The sequence below is a fragment of the Echiichthys vipera genome (genome assembly GCF_963691815.1).
Source record: "Echiichthys vipera genome assembly, chromosome: 3".
NCBI classification, from domain to species: Eukaryota; Metazoa; Chordata; class Actinopteri; order Perciformes; family Trachinidae; genus Echiichthys; species Echiichthys vipera.
In genome coordinates, this window is record NC_139828.1 from 18,220,939 (window position 1) to 18,242,743 (window position 21,805).

Below are 21,805 nucleotides of genomic sequence, written 5' to 3' on the forward strand. Positions count from 1 at the left end.
ACACACACACACACACACACACACACACACACACACACACACACACACACACACACACACACACACACACACACACACACACACACACACACACACACACACACACACACACACACACACACACACACACACACACACAGAGACACACCATGCTATCTATCTCTAGCTTGATAAGGAAGCAGATGAGGCATGCCTGTATTTATGGTGAAGATGTTCATAAAAACTAGTGGCTCAGAGTAGGAAGTTAGAATTGACTATCATATCCACTCAAAACTCTGTATGCACCTTGTTTATGCCGTCCAATGCGAACTACATGAATACAGTTCTGTATTTTTGGTGATCTTGGTTGAAATGAAGCATGACATGATTTCTACTGCGACTGAAAAATAACATCACATCTCTTTAGCTGCATCAGTTACAGATGCAAATAAGGTGCTTCACAATGACTAGCAGACTAGTTAAGAAAGAAAAAAAGGCAACCCTGCTCTGTTGTCATCTTCTTTGGCCAAAGTCAAACATTAAACAACTTAAATAACTTGTGTGCATAAGTGATGAAGAGAAAAAGATACACGTATGTTGTCGTCCTGGATGCTACTTTCACTCAAACTGCCGTCAGTTAATGAAACACAAGTAAAAATCAAAAGCCCTGGTTGCTGAGGTCAGTGCAGCAGACATGCATTTATGCCAGGTCTACAATATATTTCCTCAAAACGGCCTGCTCAGGTCTCTATTGAGAGAAATAACAGCAACAGCAAAGACACTTTAGACGGTGTTGTCAGGATGGAGGGGAAAGAGGAGGAGTACAGAGGGCATGAGGGAGTGCAATGAAAAAGGCTTGTCAACATTATCTGTTTTATTGATTTAACAGTAAAGGCTTGCCGCTTAAGCTTTATGTTGCCTTGGCTGGCCCCACTGAAAATACAACAGCTGCAAATAAAAAATGATTTCCTAAAAAACTTGAGCATTTTTATTTATTTATTTCATTTTTTTATCTCCTGCCTACTAGCTCAGGTTTTGCATGCATTATTGTTAATGTTCCACACATTTCATCATCTTTATGAGTAGCCATTATGGTGGGACTATGTTCAACTGTGCTCTCCCTCCCAACAGGATCAATGGCATTGAAGAGGGCAAGACTGAATTCTATATGACAATAGTGGTAGTGTAACAGTGCACGGTACACAGTCTAGTGTTATGTTAGGTCTAGCTAACCATGAAGAAAGAAAAAATCACTCTGAACATGAAAACATGACATGTAAACCTCATGATAGCTTCATCTTCTGGGGACCATGAACATCTGTATAAAAATGCCATGACAACCCATACAGTAGTTGTCAAGGAATTTCAGTCTGCAACAAAGTGGTGGACCCTAGTTCCATGCCACTAGCATCCTGCACATGTTTTTGAGTCCAAGTCTTTTATAAATGCAAGAAAAAAAAACATTAACAGTACAGACATTACAGCACTTTTAGATGTAATAACAATCAAAATCAAATTACCGGTTACAGCATGAATAAATAAATACGGTACATAAATCAAAATAAATTGGTAAAGTGTCTGGTAGATTTTTTTCAAAATCTTGAATGTGGATTTGTGTTTAACTTGTCAATTTTTTTCAACAAAATTTGAAAATGATCTTGTCACTGCCATGGCTGACTGAATAGGCAAAGAAAAGAACACCACCTACCGAGCTAGATCAAATCAGAGGAGTATTTTACAGTCATACACACAATATTTGAATTAGAGAAAGGAAACACAGCCACAGCACAGCAATAAGTACTTTAGCTCAAGATGTATGGAACTGTTCCGAAAACACAAATGATCTTGGGGATCGCCACTACAAGTGTCACTACACCCCATGCAGACAAGAGAGCAGTGGGGTCAACAGAGTGTGTCACTGGAGCAGCTTGGTGCCTGGTAGGGTTTCTGTTGTGTCCTGACCTACTAAGGCTTAGTAAAGACACACTATGTAGCTCTATTGTGTCGGAGCAGCTGGTTATTATACCAGAGGCCTCCTACAGCTACCCAGAAACCAGTCAACATACAGATAAATGTGCCTTCAAGATGGGTTATTTAAATTTTTAAAGGAAATTATCAGCATTTTCTTTTTAATAATACACCGACATGAAAAGAAGAGAGCACAGGGCAAGGTGTTGGTATATGCTTAAAATTGGCTTGTTAATGTTGTGCTGAGAAGAGATGTTTGAGGACCACTTCTTAAAAGGAGGCCACAGTTGCAAGCCCCATCACCATCTTCCTAAGTTCTTTGAAAAAAAAGTGTTCTTTAATTTTTGATATGTATATATTATTTGCAATATGTGAATATAATCATTAACACAGCTTTTTTGAGCTATTTCAATTAAACCAAGAGAGTCAGATGAACAGACAAATAACCGACCAAGAGAGGCGGGTATATAGACAAACATGAAATTTGCTGGCAGACAGGGGGAACAGCTGAACGAACTGGGACGGACGGAGAGACAGACACATGCAACAGAAAATAATTCCATATGATGAGTTAAAATGTGAAGCAGTGAAGTTGTATAATGAGAGTCCAGAAAAACCTTCAGTATTAATTACTGTCGACATGGAAAAAAAATATAATTAGATATGAGGAGGAAACAGAAACTATTTATGGCAACCGAGGGGCCTTGCTTAATGATCAGACTGCAGCTAAACCTCTATTGATTTTCTCGTTAAATATACAGCTCAATTAAAGATACAGCTGATTAAAAGAAGACTACAAATTGTAGCGGTGGATCTGAACATGTTCAGGAAGATAGGGAATGTTGGCTCATCTGCCGCACTCAGAGATTTACATGATTTCATCCTCAACTCTCTCCTCCATCACTGCAGTGCAGTGGGAAAATAGGCTACAAAAGACTACTCTTATTACCATGTGAAAACCAATATTTCACAAAGTTGTGACCATTTTCAAATAGAGTGATGATGCACACAGGTAAACTATTGGTGGCAGGATTTGTTGTATTTTGATATGTACTGTATATTTAGTGCCTATAAAAAGTATTCCTTTCTCACAATTTGTGACAAAATGACCCGTTGAATTTCAGCACTCAAATCTAGAAATCTAACAACAACAATAATGCTGACATCTGAATACATAAAGTAGAAATAATCAAACAAACAAACAATCCAAATCAACTTGTTAAAATGAAGCACCTACTTAACACAAGCCAGACCAAGGCTCCCCTTTTCCCCTTATCTGCTCAGCCTTGTCACTGACAAATAAAAACCTTGACAGACTGTGTACCCTCACCACGAGAGAAGGGAAGAATTACAATGTATAATGGAAAACCTTTCTGTTTCTCATTGATAAAGGTCTATAAACTGTTGAAGTTTTTTTGGAGTTGCTCACAAGTTTTAGCTGTGACATTATTTAGTGCAGAACAGATAGATGGCTGTTTTCAAGAACGTTTATGTAGCAAAGCTCAAGTTCTATTTCTGCTCCATCTGAGAGTTATGTATGCTTAGATTCCTTAGTCCTTATTGTAAATAATTGTTTTAAAATAAATCAATAATGATGTTTCAATCCTGCATTTAATTAATTGTCGTATTGCGTATTGATCAGAGATGATGCCTTTAAATTATTTTACTATTTCTTCATTTCTAATGGTGCCTGCATTTTTCTGTGGTCAGGTAAAAACCTAAAATGTTAATCTTGAGCTGCAATGATTTTGGCTTCGCTATGTTTGTTTAAGTGTATGTGTGTACCTGCAGGGAGTTGAGGAGGATGAAGATGTAGGCCATGACAATGGAGAAAGGCACCAAGACACCACACAGCCATGTCAATCCAAGGATGGGCAGCAACACCAACACTGCTTTTACTGCAGCCCTGTGCTCACACGCACAGAAACAAATCACAGCACAAGAATGTATACACATAAACACATACATATTGGCAAACACACAAACACACAGACATAAAATTATCATCAAGCACACACCTTAAATATTATGGTTGCCTGGCTAACAGAGCTGAACTCAACACCAGATACAATTAATTTAAGTATTCCCTAAAATTGTTCTGCCTCCCTGATCATCCTGAGCTTAATTCTGAGTTTCCCAACTTTTCAGCTCTTTTTGGACAAAACCGAGCGGCTCTGGCAGGCTGGTTGTTCCATATACAACACTGTGCGGCTGGAAAGGCTCATGGGGTGACAACTTCCCACCTTAAATCCGCCTTAATTCTGTTTGGAGTGGAATTATCTTCCCGCTCAGGTGACCGCCAAACCGCACCAGCTGTGTGTGTGTGTGTTCGCGCATGTGTGTGTGTGTGTGTGTGACATGGCGGGGGCGGCAAGCTCTAGTTTATTCAGCGGAGGAATGTGTTTGAGTTTCCAAGACGGCTGCCACCCAGGGGTGCCAAATGGTCAAGGTCTTGCTTTGAGAACCTTCATAAAGCACCTACTGTGGGCTGAGGTAGTGAAAAAACATATACACTTGACATGATTTTCACAGATAGGATCACATACAAGCCTGCTGGGGGAAATCTACTGGATCATGTGCTGCAGAATTTTACTCTAATGAGCTAACGCCAGTGCCAAAAAAAAGGAAGTGAATTCAGCCACAGTAAACACTAAACTAGTAAAGTTAACTTTTCATGAGTAATCTTACAGATGGTCTAGTCCATTTGATAAATAACATGCAGTTATTAAGGCTGATTGAACTGCATTTTGCAATTCGATTTGAAGCTGCACTTTCAACTGACATAGAACAAAGAAAAGAAAAGAATTGTATTGTGTGGATTTATATGAAGCATAGAGAGCTACAGAAGTTACCTGTCAAACTTTAAATTGTATTTCATTGTATAGTGCAAAACCCAAAATACTGCAGTTTTGTATTTTGTTTCTCATTAACAGTCATATATATATATATATATTTATATAAATAAAAAGTTTATTGCATGCCACCATTGCAAGCCATTAGAAATTCCCCCAAATATTTTAGAAATTATTTCAGAATATCAATATTTGAATTAGGGTTTGATCAATATGGTTTTCTTGAAGGAAATTAAAAGTGCTGCTATTTTCAAACTGCAGCTGCTGAGTCGATATTTCACAACTTCAACCCATTCTCAGAGGTTCCCCCTCAAGTAATCATAATCTTCAAAATAATATTGATAACACAACTACAACTGTTACTCTCCTTGTTCTTACAAGCAATCCGGTATAATAAACTGCTTTGATGCAAGGTTGTCATCACACTGGAACTCAATGAAAATCACAGGTCAGTAAAAGCTTTTAAATTAAAAAAAAAAGCCAATACTGGCCCAACACATCAGAAAAAATGTTTCTAAATCATTTAATTTGAAAAGCACTAATGCAATCCATTCCAGATGTATTCATATAGGCCATTAGTTTGATTAATGAGGCTCACTGATTTAAAATGACAAATCCAATATGAAAACTTCCAGCTGCTTTTTATTTTACACCCAGTGACTACAGCTTGTCAGCTCCAAGGCCTGTTTCCCAGGTGATTTTTTTGTTTAAAGAGGACAAATTGCACCTCCTTGTGGTTTGTACCTGATTTGCTCATAAGCTTGTTCTACAGGACTGGTGCCCATGGTCAACATGATGGACCTTCTCTTGGCAGTGGAGATGGTGATGACCACCACCCTGGTGATTACTAGGACATTCACCTGAAGAAAGGAAGGATACACAAATGAAAGGAGGCAAATTACAATCAAAACAAAGAATTAGAGACATACTAGTACCCAAACTACTGATGCTATGCATCAACAGGAAAAAGCATACAGTTTTCATAGTCACATTTCATGTGGAGCACATTACAAGAAAGTAGTACATAATGGCACAATGCGCCTTGTATTTTGTATTTTTAGTATTTCAGTCTGAATAGACTATACGGTATGATTAGGTCTTAATATTCTGACCATAATGATAAAGATGACGGGCCCAGCAAAGCCCCAGATAACGCCATTCTGGACACTGAGCCAACAGTAGCCGTCGGCCGAGTATTTGCCTGAGGCTGATGCAAGTGTGATGGTGACAATCAGCACCGGCAGACCTGGAGGGAGGTTGGGGAATAAAAGAAAAACAGAGCGAGGAGGAGAAGTAGGAAAAGGAAGGAGAATAAAAGTACCAAGATAAAAAAAAATCAGTTAGAGGAAGGGATAGGATCAAAATAAAGAAGGGAGGGGGGAAATTAAAGAAAATTATGAGACCAACATCGGCAAAAAAATGTATGATGTATTATCATTTAAATCCCAAAAATATGGTGTCTATAAGATGTGTGTCAATCCAAAACAACATACAATAAAATTGTTAAAAAAAACAATTTGGCGATCTGAATATATTAGACTCTCTCTTTTTTTAATCCTTTATCATTAGATTACATTATCCTTAAAAGCAATATCCTGGACATTCACTGCACGTGTGATGTGTGGTTTGGTTAAGCCATTGTACCCCAGCCGATGAGATAGTAATACTTCATGTGACGATCCTCGCTGAGGTTGACTGCGACAACCTTGCTCCAGAGCAGCAGACCTTCCACCAGCATCCAGCTAAATGCTGCCATGAAGAAGAGATGCAGCAGTGCGGCCACAAGTGTACATGCCACCTACAAACATACCAACACAGGCACGCAGACAGACATTTCACATCTCAAGCATTCTGATAAGGCTTCTGAGTGACACACCTGGACAGTAAAAATTAATTAACTACAGTTTCTGTGTCACAAATATACCAGTGTGCTTTTCAGAATAAGGTACATATGAAATATAATTGGTCCATTGCACATTACTCTGAATTCTAATTTGCAAGGCTCAGTTTTGTGTGGAAAATGTTCTCCCTCCAAATCCAATCCAAATTTGCCCAAGCTTAGGGACGATTGTGGGAATCAAAAGGAAGATTAACTGACTGACTATATATTCTATAGTAATATGCATCTCGGAGCTACACATCTACATGCACATAGGTAAAAATATTTATACACAATGAAGATTAAAACTTTTAACCATTAGATTTAGAAAAAAGAAGAAGAGGAAGCTCTGGATTGACTGGAAACTATGTGTTAAAAACTTTGTTAAAATCTGAAAAATTACCTCCCTGATGGTCAGTCAGCCTATATATACACATAAATGAAACCAATTGATGAAATTCCAACAAGCGGCCACCTGCCCCCAAGGGTTAAGCACACCCTGAACTGTGGTCACAGGACCAGGGGTCAAACCAACTACAGACCATTGGGTGACTACTGAGAGACTGAACCATGTGTTCTCGCTGATGGATACGCCATGACTTTCTGTAATTCACACTCAACCACAGACAATCTTTGATCTTGTATATATTTCACTACTGTAAATATTTATTTCTGTAAATGTAAATTTGAGTCTTTTCTAATATATGTTTGGTCTGTATAATATTTGTTTGTATATCTGGAGTTTTATAACAAAAATAATTTTCCCCCGGGGGATTATTAAAGTACTTCTGATTCTCATTCTGATTCTGATAAGTGGCCACTTATCTAACATCTAATGCCAGCATTTGTTTTACTATGATCCAAATCAGTATGCATTTGTATATAAATTCTCATTAAGTCAGCTTTTAAAACCCAGTGCTGTGGGTTAACATTTCAATGTATTGGAAGGTAGAGAAAAGCTTAACAGCCATTATAAATGACAGTCTGTAGTTTTAATGTCATGGATACTGAAGAATTGGGTATTGAGAAAATTTTAAATCTTTATCGTACTTATTGTATTCTGAAATAACTGTTGTTTAACAAAAACTTGCTTCCTTGTATATAAACACGCTAGGTATCTGTTGTTGCTCTCATTTTAAATTTATGACTTATTCTGCAAAGTTTGACAGAATCTAGTCTGGTTTCCTGGATGCACATTGCTACATCTGGGGTTTAGCGTCGCCCAAGACGATTGTGATTGGATACAAATAGCCCAGATGGTTTTTCCTAGGGGTGTGCACCTCCCCCCAATACGTACGTACTACTAAGATAAGGTGCCATACGGTATGATACAATACAATCTAATAAAGTTATCACCATTTGTTTAATGAAAACATTAATTTTCCATAATAAATAACAATAAGCTAATTCTAACCAAGTGGCACTGCTGCTTACCTTCAAATAGAATTATTTCACAAAAGACCAGGGAATCCCAAGTATTTTTGTTACTTTACATTATGGCATGGGAAGAAAATGGAAGACAAAAAGGTAGACAAAAGTTTTTTTGTCACAAGCAACCATGGCAACGCTCAATGCTACTCTAATGTTATACTCTCGTCAATGTGAGTCTCCCAAATCTAAAGGTTATCTTTGAGTGGTGCGGAGCGGAGCGGAGACTCTGCAGAAGCAGCAAAGCTTAGTCAACCGGTTAACAACTTCATAATCGGGCCATCCACCAGGGTATGGTTTATTTTGACTAGGGGTGACCTAGAGTAGTCGACTATTCGACGATTCGTTCTGAGGAACCTGATTCAACTACAAATCTCACAGTCGAATCGTCGCAAAATGCGCAAAATGTAGTTATGAAACAATGGATTATTCCATTCTGGCTGTGGGGGTGCAGAATGTCTGATTTTACATATAGATGCTTGGTTTCTCCCTAATCATGATAAATAGCCTATTGGGGTATACATATAAGCTTATTAGTAAATACTGTTGCTAAAAAGGTGAAAATAACTCATGTGCTTTTAATCTATCTCCTTAGTGCTCGGGAATAACCCCCTCCACCTCGTAGTTGTACTATCCAGGATCCGGCACCGTCAGAGCAAATCTTGGCTGGGCTTTAAATCTAACTGGGTGCTAGTCATACAACAGTCAGCTACTGTTTAATCATCAGCATCATTTCATTTGAATATTTTCCCATTTGTTGTTTTTCAATCCGACATAGTCTGACACAGCGCCGTGAAAATTAAAGTGAAACCACAGTTCTAAATATACCGTCAGCTATTGTCAAAGAAAGATACAAACAAAACACACTTATGTTAGAACAACAAATACTTTTAATAAGATGGCCCTATCAGAAATCAGAAATCACATCTCTCAATAACCCTCTGCCTGACACACGTGACCACGCAGCACGGGACTCACATACACCCGCTGCTGCCTGCTTCATGTCCATGGCTCGCTAGCCCGGAACAGAGGGTTTTTCATGAGCAGACTATGAAGATTTTCAGTCAGGGACACCCCTAATTTTGACTAGACCACAGGCCCGCTATCAATGTAGTCATATCTTTAATGTTAAAATCGGTTTCCAATTCACATCTGTGAATTTTTACATCTCTAGTTTTTCCCTACACCAGAATTTTAACTTGTGCAGACAGACCATACTGCAGCGCTGGAGTATGGTCTGGCAATGCACCTAGACAGAATCTAACGTACAGTACGGTACCTGTCAACAAACAATCAGCAAGTGAGTTACTCTCCGTCGTTCACCTTCATTTGTCCCCTGTCTGCTCCTTTTTATAACAACATTAAATCCTTAGTAAATAAAAGAAGATGCCTGTACCTTGTTATGAATGGCTGAGCCACTGCAGAGCAGAATCACCTGGGCACAGATCAGAGCAATGAACAGGTTCTTGTGGATAGACGTTCTATCGGATTTGGGGATACTATGGAAAGAGAAGGGGATAACGTCAAGTTTTTTGACAGGTCTCGTCTTAAATTAGATATAGTTAGCAGTGACAGACTACATTTCTTTTTAAAGCATAGTAGAAAGTTTTGGAGGCTGAAAACAAGAAAAAAAATTGATGGATGGATGAAAACGCTGTTGTACTCAAAGAGGGTCATCCTTAATGCAGTAGCTTAAAAATAATACAGTAGCCTTTAAGGACATTTTACACATTTAGGATGTTTATCTCTGCTATATTTATTCTCAGCTCAGCCTTGGACTGAATGTCAGTATGTTAACAGGCATTTTGCATGTAACATTTAGCATGATAATATTAGCATGTTTTCAAGAATTACTCTCAAAACCAAGCTGAGACAGACAATAATTCAGTCCTTAGTTTCATACTTCAAGTAGCCTGCCATCAACTGAATTCAAGTGTTAAAGTTCTAGTGCTGGTGGCTGCTAGCCCTACAAAAGTGAGTGGATCACAATGCAAAATAGGATTCATCATCTAGCGGCAAATGACGTGACTGTATCAAACTTCACAATAATCTATTCAGCAGTTTTCAGGATATTTTATTGTGTATCACAGTGTTGGACCGATGGACGATCTGATCAATCAATATTTTCGTAGCTTAAGTGAGAAGAAATTGGGTTATAAGGTAACAAATGCAATGAGCGGCTGAATCTGGTTCAGAGAGGTAAATGACATCAGGAACATCACATTAGCTCCTGATGGGTTCAGTCTATTTAGACTCATTTCAGCTCTGCATCACTGCTTGTGAACACCATAATTTCATGGTGTGATTACACATCCATCTAAGGACATTTGAACCTCTACTTTGTCTGTGTGTGTTTGTGTTTGTTTGTATGTGTGTGTGTGAGAGAGAGAGAGTGTGTGTGAGAGAGAGAGATACTCACACACACAGAGATAGAGACAGAGAGAGAGAGAGAGAGAGAGAGAGAGAGAGAGAGAGAGAGAGAGAGAGAGAGAGAGAGAGAGAGAGAGAACGAGTGTGTAAGCACACAAATGCATAAACATCATACACCAGCATGTGTGTGAAACACATGGCTGCCCTCTCTGATTTCAGGACAGTCATAAATTGTCAGTGCAGCACCTCTCCAGCTGATTGTGATCCCTCAGTGACCCTAATGTTAATTAACGGCTGCAGAATGCCACCATAAACCTTCGGTGCGGACTCACATGTAGACCACAGTAATTACTGGATTAGCACTAGTCAATACTCATAGCAGCCTTAGGCACAGAGCGCAAGCAATACAGTGCCGATAAGTTATCTCTGTCTTTTAAGTGTATGGGAAAGCGTGTCACATCAAACCCCATGAGGAGATCTGAAAGTCAACAGTGGGAGGCTGACTGTTCATTTTTTAAGCATATCTCAGTTGAAAATAAAACTTTAATGGTGGTTTACATACTTATCCATACAAAAAAAAAGGTAATGAGTATTTACATCATGGGTGGCAGATAAAAAAATAATTTCTATAAATTTGAATGTAATAGATGCTATTAGATTGGTGGATAAACTGAGAGCCAGACCTAAAAAAATAGGAAAGTCCTATATTAGCCAATGGGAAGCTGTTAAACTTACGCTAATGGTTGATCAGATTCCATGCAGGTATGCGTGTCACTTTGTTAGATCCTGACAAGAATACAATTGTTTGAAAATGCTGAACAATTGTTATGTTCTTGGCACAGAAATTTAATTACTGAATATAGGCCCAATTTATAAATTATTTGTAACAAAAACAATATTATACACAAATTGTAATTCAGCTCTTGTTTTTCAAATCATTTTCTTACATGTAAGATGTCTTTAGCAACACAAACAGCACAAAAGAGCTGAGGGTGAGTTGTGTGCATTGGCTCAAACCAGGCAGATATGTTGGCATCATAATGTAGGTAAGCGGGACAGGAAAATCAGCTACTCACTCCAGCACAGTAAACAGCATCAAGGTCACCACCAATGCACACAGAGACGCACCAGAGCCGATGAACGTCAGCTTGGTCAAAATAAGCTCTTCCTCAGGACTCCACTGAGACAGAAGAGAAAGGTAGTAGTGAGGGAGAGACAGAGAAAATAATGCCTATTCATCTGATGCCTTTTCCCAAAGACAAAGAATCTCAAATCTCAAAGACACATCACTTAATTTGTGTAATGACTTAATGCCAAAAATGTATAGTATAAAAACCTTAAAGTGCTGCTGAGAGTTTTGTTTTTGTTTATTTTAATACCTTTTATGTACTTTGGATAGACAGAAAGAACAGTTCTACCAAGGCATTCTTCAAACAGATAGGCACACTGGGAGTGACACCTACTGGTTAACACAGTGTAGTACAACTCCTGTCCACAATTTTAGAGGTCAAAGATGACGATCTTTCACATCAGCAACATTTAGATTGAGACATTTCTGTCAGAAGGATATCAACTCTTGTCCATATGACATTAAAACCACTCATAACATTTCCAGATTACATTTGAAGTCAATGTTATAGTTAATATTATCCATCATGCAAGCTCTTTTTATCATGTTTGGTTCAACTTACTGCATCACAAAACTCTTATGGGTTACCTTGGACTCCAGGTAATTCATCAGCACTGCAAAGTTGGTGGTGTGGTTACAAAGACAGGAAGTGACACCAGAGCCGGCAAAGGTCACTCTGCAACCATCACTGGACCAGCTACTGGTATGATTAAGCCTATACAGCACAATACACAAGCAGAGACACACAAACACACCCTAATCAATCGGTTTCAGAGAGCCGAGATATTTTGTATTAAACATTAATAATTAAATATATGAAGGATTTCATATTCATCTATTGCAGTAACACATTCATAAGGGCTGTTTATGCCACTTTGTTGTTGGTCAAACTTACATCAAGCTGAAATTCCAAAAGGCGCAAACAGGAGCAACTCGCTGAGAATACTCCACCTAGAAACAGAAACACATGTTTGCACTTGTTTTCTCTCTCTTTAAATATATTATCTTGGACTCTTACCAGACAAAAGCAACATAGATAAAAACCATGTGCTGTTGCTGGGAGATGAAAATTCTTGTGTAGTGACATAATGTGTTTGGTGAGTTTATCAAAGGGCAACATGTTGACTCAATGGCTATTACCAAGGAATGGTTGCTGTTAACAAAATGTTTCAGTTTCACACCAGAACTGAATGTTGCTTTTTCTTGTTTAACATTGCAGACCCAAATTAGCATCATTATACGTAATTTTTATTACTCAACTGTGGTCAAAATCCAATTGTGTGAGATCAGTTCTAATATATATGTACTTATTGTGATGGGCTTAATTATCATATTGTTTGACACACATATTGCCTTGAACAATAGACTATACCACGTGTGATGAGGAAAGGGTGTACTTGACAGCCACAGGGATGGTTTGGGCATTGGAGGCATCACGGATGGTGGCTGATATGACAACAGAAGCCAGGTGACCTGGGAGAATTCTGAGAAGGCAGAGAGATAAATGCTACCACTTACATATGTCTTACAAATTAAAAGGTCATAAATACACTAAATGAACTTCAAACCAAGCTGATCACTACTCTTTCAAAATGATGAAAATAGTGAAAAATAGAAAGTGCAAACACGAATCATTTGCTTAAAGCCAGAGCAGAAAAGGAAACTTTTTGTTTAAAGTTTAAATTTCTATATTTGGTTTAACTTTAACCTATTTAAACTAACATATTACTAGAGAATAAAGGCATGTAAAAACAAAGACCCATAAAATTAGTGTTAAATTCGACACAATATGAAAAGGATAAAATTACAATAGATTAGTGAAGAAATTACTTTAACTGTAGCTCAAGTCAAACATTGTGTGTTCTTTTTCTGCTCATGAGATGGTTGTATTAGCTGATTTCCAGAACTAACAAGCTATTATAAAAATATAAACTCACCGGCCACTTTACTAGGTGAACATGTCCAACTGCTCGTTACCTGCAAATTTCTAATTAGCCAATCACATGACAGCAATTCAATGCATTTAGGCATGTAGACATGGTCGAGACGATCTGCTGCAGTTCACACTGAGCATCAGAATGGGGTTAGAAAGGTTATTTATTACAATGTGTGTGAGGCGCACTCACACTGTCCTTCCGCACTGGGCCAAAACAGGTTTTTCGGCTAAAGCCTAGTGCGTTTGACCAGTGTGAATGCAACCGCTTTTGCACATGTACGAGCACGAGCGTGCGCAGTGTACGAGCACGAGCACGAGGCAAGTACCCTAAAGCCGGGGGCGCAGTGCGGAAGGACAGTGTGAGTGCGCTATTAGTGACTTTGAAGAGGCATGGTTGTTGGTGCCAGACGAGCTAGTCTACTGGGATTTTCAGGCACAACCATCTCCAACCAGAGAAAATATCCAGTGAGCGGCAGTTCTGTGGGCGCAAATGCCTTGTTGATGCCACAGGTCAGAGGAGAATGGCCAGACTGGTTCGAGCTGATAGAAAGGCAACAGTAACTCAAATAACCACTCGTTACAACTGAGGTATGCAGAAGAGCATCTCTGAACGCACAACACATCGAACCTTGAGGTGGATGGGCTACAGCAGCAGAAGACCACACCGGGTGCCAGTCCTGTCAGCTGAGAACAGGTAACTGAGGCTACAATTCGCACAGGCTCACCAAAATTAGACAATAGAGATTGGAAAAACTATGCCTGGTCTGATGAGTCTCGATTTCTGCTGCAACTTTGGATAGTAGGGTCAGAATTTGACGTCAACAACATGAAAGCAGGGATCCATCCTGCCTTGTATCAACGGTTCAGGCTGGTGATGGTGGTGTAATGGTGTGGGGGATATTTTCTTGGCACACTTGGGCAGATTAGTACCAATTGAGCATAGTGTCAACACCACAGCCTACCTGAGTATTGTTGCTGACCATTTCCATCCCTATATGACCACAGTGTACCCATCTTCTGATGGTTACTTCCAGCAGTATAACGCGCCATGTCATTAAAACGCGAATCATCTCAGACTGGTTTCTTGAACATGACAATGAGTTCACTGTACTCAAATGGCCTCCACAATCACCAGATCTCCATCCAATAGATAGATACCTTTGGGATGTTGTGGAACGGGAGATTCGCATCATGGATGTGCAGCCGACAAATCTGCAGCAACTGCGTGATGCTATCATGTCAATATGGACCAAACTCTCTGAGGACTATTTCCAGTACCTTGTTTAATCTATGCCACGAAGGATTAAAGCAGTTCTGAAGGTAAAAGGGGTCCAACCCAGTACTAGCAAGGTGTATCTAATAAAGTGACCGGTGAGTGGTATAAAAGATATACTGTAAAGTGAAATCAAGTAAGGCTGAAATATTTGCTACTGACGCTAAACGTGTTTGTTTCTGTGAATTGAGTGTATCTCAGAATAGTCAGCAACATTTAAAGTAGAACATAAGAGAAGACGACAAGTGAAGTAAAGCCAACCTTTTTACTTTCTCTTGGTGACTCAGTGGAGGCTCTGGTGCTCCAGAGACAATCTCACTCAGATGGCTGTAGTGGGTATGAATAAGCATTACTTCCTTGTGTCCTAATTAGAGAGAAATGATGATGAGAAATGATTGTCACTTTTCAAGTTCTGTTTTCAAAATGTCTGATGATTATTTTAGATTTTGTATTCCCAACTACTATTTATATTCACTTGGAAAAACTCTCATGGCAAAACCTCTGAAGCAAAGAATGTAACAGGAGTTAATTATGAATTGTAGTGTAACCTGTAGTATTTTTGATATCAACATTATTTACAGAATCAACTGATTCAGTAATTAGTATGGCAACGCAGATTGGACAGAGTTAGACCAATAGTTGATTTGTACCAATGGAATTTAAAATTGCTTCAAGGATGTAAAGTATAAGGGCTTCATTTTTTAAGTCGATTCAAATTATTTAGCCATAAGAAGGAGGCAAAAATGTCATGAGTGTTATATCTTTCAGTTTGATTTTAAGAATAAACTGTTAAATGCTGCAAAAATACGCATCCCTCACCATATCTCATAGTGTGGCAACACACAACCTTAAACGAACATATCACCAGGCATAACATTTTGGTACGTGTTAGGTTAATTGATGACTCTAAATTGCTCTGAGGTGTGAATATGAGTGTGGGTGGTTGTCTGTCTCTGTTTGTCTCTATGTGCCCTGCGATAGACTGGCGTCCTGTCCAGGGTGTACCACGCCTCACGCCCGATCTCAGCTGGGATCGGCTCTAGTGTGAGTGTTTGTGCACATATGTTTTTCCTTAGGTTAGCCTCTATGACAAGTGTCTTTTCGTGTGTGTGTGTGTGTGTGTGTGTGTTGTGTGCGTGTGTGTGTTTCCTACCCAGTGTGTGTAACCTCTGGAGCTCGGTGTCAGGGATAAGCAACTCATCCTGACCACTGCTGCTTGCAGTGTGAGAGCTGACTGCAGATGGCTTAAAGACTTGACTACATTTCCCTTCAGTCAGCTTCTGCCACTTTATGTACACATCTGGCAAAAAAGACAGCAGAGGACATGCAGACAACAGAGAGTGATTAACAATATTAGAAAAGAGAAGGATTGCAAAAATATGATCTGTGTTACTAAGCCAAAAGCTACCAGTTGTGGGTCAATAACATGTGTATCAAAACTAATTCCATGAATTCTGAAAACGTGAACACTACATAAACAAGGAGGTGAAGGTAAATATATAAACAAATAACAAAAATATGAAATTGCAATACTGACTGTTGTAATATCAATCTGCCGTTTTTCCATTCACATTAGCTGGCTTGGTTCACCTCGGCTTGACTCTGCCTGTCAGCCCAGCACGGAAGGGATTTTCATTTCCATTACAACAGGGCTTTTTTGGGGCTATGGCTCTATAGTAGCTCTTTTTATTTTGAAGGTCTTTCTATTTTCATTCATTCATTCATCTTCAACCGCTTATCCCGGGGTCAGGGTCGCGGGGGTGCTGGAGCCGATCCCAGCTGACATTGGGCGTGAGGCGGGGTACACCCTGGACAGGACGCCAGTCCATCACAGGGCACATAGAGACGAACAGAGACAGACAACCATTCACACCTACGGGCAATTTTAGAGTCATCAATGAACCTAACAGGTTCATGTCTTTGGACTGTGGGAGGAAACCGGAGAACCCAGAGGAAACCCACGCAGACACGGAAAGGCACAGAAAGGCCCAGGCCGGGATGCAAACCTGTAACCTTCTTGCTGTGAGGCGACAGTGCTAACCACTACACCACCGTGTAGCCCTCTTTCTATTTTAGTTTTTAATATTTTTAGTTTCATGAGATGTTCACAAATATGTAGGATATTACTACAGACATTCCTGGACTTGTAAAGTCTGCTGTTGCTATTTAAAAGTCGGCAAGCCTGAGTGGTCGAAGAGCTCCTGTAAAACGGTAGATAAACATATTTCATGTCCTACACATTCTCTACAATAAAAGTCCTGTTATTTTATAATTTAAAAAATATATATTGTGTAGCGAGGCGACACGGTGTTGTGGTGGGTAGCACTGTCAAGCAAGAGGGTTCCTGGTTTGAATCCGGGCTGGGGCCGTTCTCTGTGGAGTTTGCATGTTATCCCCGTGTCTGCATGGGTTCTCTCCAGGTTCTCCGGCTTCCTCCCACAGTCCAAAGACATGCTTGGTTAATAGATCATTTAAATTGCCCTAGTGTGTGGGATCAGCTCCGGCCCCCCACCACACGTTAGGGAAAAGCGGTTGAAAATTATGGATGATGGATAGATGGATATTGTGTAGTATCAAAATCAGGAAATGTTGAGTTGTCATCAGTTTCATCATTTCATGAAACTCTGACTACAGCCTGCTGTTGAAAAATGTTATGTTGAAGATAATGTATTCTGTGGGTAACGGGGGCGGGACTAGATTTCCCTTTCAGTCATGTGACCTGTAAACCAAGATAATGTGTGATGATGATTTATCTAATTGACATGCCCGAAATAAACAAATAAATTAATAAAAATAAATAAACTTATCCATACTCTTATACAGTGGAAAGTGAACATAAAACAGTAAAATAGAGCAGAAATCAAGAAGCTACAAATGTGATAAGAGCTGAATACTGACTAATACTACAACTATGACTCTGCACTACAACTGGTAACGGAAAAACAAATCAGCGCAGCATGGTTTGGATCGGCGCAGCCAAAAGCGCCAACGGAAAAAACAGACAATTTTCTAGTTATTACAATTACTACTATTATTACAATTGTACTAAGATGTTTCTATTACCTATGTTCTTGGTTGAAAGAGTGAAGCCTCTTCTCTCAGCAGATAACATGTCTGCAAGAGTTTCAGTGAGACTGTCAATGCTGTGGACAATAGTAAATGGTCCAACGCTGACCTGTACAAAAAACAAAACACAGACCCAACACAAAAATTGACATTCATGGAGGAATTGAGAAAATGATTTTACCTCAACCCTGAAAGTGAAAACAAATATGTAGTATAAAGGTGGGGAAACCTTGCTAAGATATAAGTGACTGCCAAAGAGATACTGGGGGGGGGGGGGGGGGGGGGGGGGGGCTAGCAAAACAACCTTACCCCATCCTCTGTCAGGCCTATCCATTGTGTAGCCATGTGGGGCTCCAACATCAAACTCGCCACCTTTACGTAGTTGGTAGCAATGGACACCATGACTTCTGTTGCATCAGCTCCAGTGGAGTGAGAAGCAGCCAGTGAAGTCATGTCCCTCTCAATCCTCTGGGTGAGGTAGAGGACATCACTGGAGGTGAGGAGGTGATGGCCCCCGGCCTCCACCGAATGCAGAACAGCCTGGGTCAGTTGCTGCAGCAAGGCCACATCTCTGTCCTCTGAGGTATTTACGTTCAGCTCCACCATCACCTGAGAAAAAGAAGGATGGATTTAAATTGTATTTACTTGGGGAAAGGTGGTGGCAAAACAATGGGTAGTCCTAAAAAACATCAAGTGTTGGGGAAGTTACTAAGAAAAACATAATAGGTGCGTTTTCATTAGGGTAAAATATGGCCACTTGGAAAGTTTCAGGCCATGGCCCCTAAAACAGACGCTCACTCGCCGTGTTTCCATTACAAAAAAAGGCCCCAGAGGGATTTACGAGACTCTGGAAGTGACGTATTACTCTGAATGGATTTTGATCGACGGTGATCAGCTGATCAGTGATACAGTGGCGCACAGTTCTTCCTCAAATTGATAAATACACAATAGTTGCAGTTTGATTTAAGATGGCCCGTGTGATTCACAACGTGAACTTATGTACAAGTAACATGAAAAAAAACACTCAATCTTAAAAGGTCCGGGGGCGCTGTGTGTTGACAGAAAGGCTGTCACCCCGCTTGCAGTACGGTGTGTATGTGTGTTTGTGTGTGTGTAAACGGGAGAGAAAGAGAGAGGGAGCATGCAGCAAAGGGCAGCATGTCAGAATCAAACCCGGCAGCTGCAGCACTCATTTTAACAAGCCCGTGCAAAGATGCACGTGCACAGATCATTTTCTGCACTGCATTCTACTAAACCACCTGACAAAAGTGTCTACTCTTACACTTACACTCTTAATACTCCGTATTAATGTGACTTCTGTACTTCCACACGTCACATCCCTCTTAGAGTTACATCCAATCAGCAACCGGGCTTCTTTCAGGTGACAAGAAAGGCCCTGCTCTCCCACAGAGCGAACAAAAGGCTGCTCAAACGACTCACATGCAAATTAGGGGTGTTGCGGCGAGGTCGACCCACCGTATTCCGGGTATTCGAGCGTAATTAAAACGCACCTATTATGGTCCAAAAATTGTAAAAAAGATGACCTTTTTTTCAAGGAGAGTACTTTACTTTTATGGCATGCCAATAACTGCAAGTCTGGTATTAGACATGTAAATCTTTATTTAAAAGGTGTTAATTTTACCTTAAACATGGGTAACATTTCCTCCACTGCACAGCCTAAATTCAATTTCATAATGATGTAAAGTTGTGAAATCCTTTATCTTTTTACAATATCAAGGAGCACTGTATTGTTAGCTGTTAAGCTGTCTCTGCACCAATACCACCAACATGAGTTGTTATTTTCATACTGTATCACTAAAGGGATGATGTGCTAAAGACAGGTGAACTGTCCGACTCACAGGTTTGGTCAGAGGATCCTTGCTCAGTCTATTGAAGAATGGTGTCTTTGGTAAAATGATAACACTGAGTACTTCTGCAGACAGAAACGGACACAAATTATACAATAAAATATATGAAATCTATTACAGCAAGACCACAAACTACAGCCTTAGAAATGTCCATAGATTCAATGCTCTATGCTATGTTGACACAGTGTCAACAACAATTAAAAATTATATACTATGCAAAAGTAGTATTTATTACAGGACTAATGTATTGGATTACATGGCCATGTTGAGGTAGTGATCTATTATCACTTTCTCTCAGGGTTAGCTACAGCAGAGATAATCTTCTAATAACATCAAGAATAAAATGCAAAAAAATGCATTTTCATTATTATTGGTACCTTTCTTAAACTGGCAGACAGCCCCTCTGAATGACAGACACCTGGCTAGGCCCCAGCTGCCAATAAAAGGGTCAAATATGCCACAATCCTCATCAGACTCTGGGCTTTGGAACAACTCAAAGGAGAATGTTTGATTCTGCAAAGAATTTCCATCCAGGAGGGAATCCAAGAACGAATTTTCTAACACAGTGAAGTTTCCTATAAGGACATGGAAATGGTAAAGATTATTCTTCATGCTAAATTCTAGAAAATGAAAGAGGGACACATTAAGAGTAAATGTCATGTTAGTCACAGCAGTGTGGATAATGCTATACTTCATAGATGGTTAACTGACAATACTATCTCCCTATAGCTATTGTTGGTATGTACTGCATTTCAAAATGACCCAAAAAGTTTCCAATCTGCTGTCCCTATGTTTAGTCTATGGTTATGTGTGTGTGACAGAAGTGTGATTAAAGTTAGGTTAGGATTGTGGTCATGGCAAACAAATTCTGGGTTAGCTGAGGCAACTTATATTACTTGGTAAAGACTAGGAAAAACATGTGGGCAATGCCAAATACTGTACAGTAAAGTTTAGGCAAGGATCATACTTGGTTAAAGTTAGAAAATAATCAGATAAAAAAATATATTCCTCCACTGTAACTGAAAACCCCTGAAGGAGGGCACGTGCACAATTCTTTCTGCATGTTCAGTTCCAGGAGGCGGAGTGAGTGTTTTGGGCTCTCATTGCTCATCGGGGAGCATGATGTCAGAACGGGAGAAGTTTGTTTTGAAGGGTGGGATTCAGAGTGACGTGATTCACAAAACATTTACATTTACAAGAACCATTAGGAAACCTACAGCTTGCCAATTACAACTTGGTCACCATCTCCTCTTTTCATTGGAGGGGTAGAGCAAAAGACAGAGATCTCCTCTTTCATTCAAGCTCATTGAAGTTCCAGTAGTGGTTAATGCTGGACAGGAAAAGAGTGAGTGAGTGTGTTTGTTTACTGTGTGTGTAAGTTTGCCAAAGTATGCCCTGCTACAAATTCAGAAAGGATTGGGGATATCCTAGTCAAGCCTTCTTTGCTGATTCCAAATAGTATAGTGTTCCCTAAAATTATGTTAATCTTTTCCTTTATAATCCAGCTTCACAGTGCACAATAACTAGGGTAGTGTGGCCCAATACTATCACTAAATTAGCAAAGTATAAAAAAAGCATAGCAGCGGCTGCTTTCTATTAATTTCAGTGATGTAAAAAAAGCTAACACACATAAATGTATGTAACTTAGGTAATTGATGTTTTTTAGTCAATGCTTGGCAATACAGTTGATTCGTGATAGACGATACATCGGCCGGCCAACATTACCGTCCCATATTGGCGCTTTTACTTGTAGCAGCATCGGCCAATGCGGGCTGCTGCATTCGCCCAGAGATTTTTCCCAGCATTATTTACGTCCACAGGCAGCTCCATGTGGCTGGAATCGCCTTTTTTAAGTTTGAATAAATGTTCCTTTTTAAAAAAAATTAGACTAGTAACATTTGTTTTTATCACTGTGTAATTTTAAGACGTAAATTGAGGGAACAAAAGTAGTATTGGCTCCAAATATCAACTCAAGAAAATCGTCAGTCTGTATGAGTCATCGGCTAAGACTGAAAAAATCCATATCAGTGGATCCCTACAGTTGATAGTCTTGTTAT

General features: G+C 39.6%; 1 protein-coding gene across 3 annotated transcripts in view; it reads right to left on the minus strand.

Moving 5' to 3' along the window:
- The window catches only part of LOC310945139 (adhesion G protein-coupled receptor D2), a 94,492-nt gene that overhangs the window by 68,904 nt on the left and 3,783 nt on the right, over positions 1-21,805 (minus strand). For all 3 annotated transcript variants that reach the window (XR_014593146.1, XM_083911150.1, XM_083911149.1), the window contains exons 6-20: positions 20,126-20,323; positions 19,740-19,813; positions 18,190-18,489; positions 17,878-17,989; positions 15,968-16,114; positions 15,076-15,178; positions 12,978-13,089; positions 12,501-12,556; positions 12,194-12,320; positions 11,553-11,656; positions 9,503-9,605; positions 6,444-6,597; positions 5,912-6,045; positions 5,544-5,659; positions 3,733-3,853 (exon numbers count right to left, since the gene is read on the minus strand). Coding sequence is in view for 2 of the 3 variants with exons in the window: in XM_083911150.1 (XP_083767276.1) it covers positions 3,733-3,853; positions 5,544-5,659; positions 5,912-6,045; positions 6,444-6,597; positions 9,503-9,605; positions 11,553-11,656; positions 12,194-12,320; positions 12,501-12,556; positions 12,978-13,089; positions 15,076-15,178; positions 15,968-16,114; positions 17,878-17,989; positions 18,190-18,489; positions 19,740-19,813; positions 20,126-20,323 (1,961 nt within the window). In the remaining variant the exon portion in view is untranslated. The remainder of the gene's footprint in view (positions 1-3,732; positions 3,854-5,543; positions 5,660-5,911; positions 6,046-6,443; positions 6,598-9,502; positions 9,606-11,552; positions 11,657-12,193; positions 12,321-12,500; positions 12,557-12,977; positions 13,090-15,075; positions 15,179-15,967; positions 16,115-17,877; positions 17,990-18,189; positions 18,490-19,739; positions 19,814-20,125; positions 20,324-21,805) is intronic.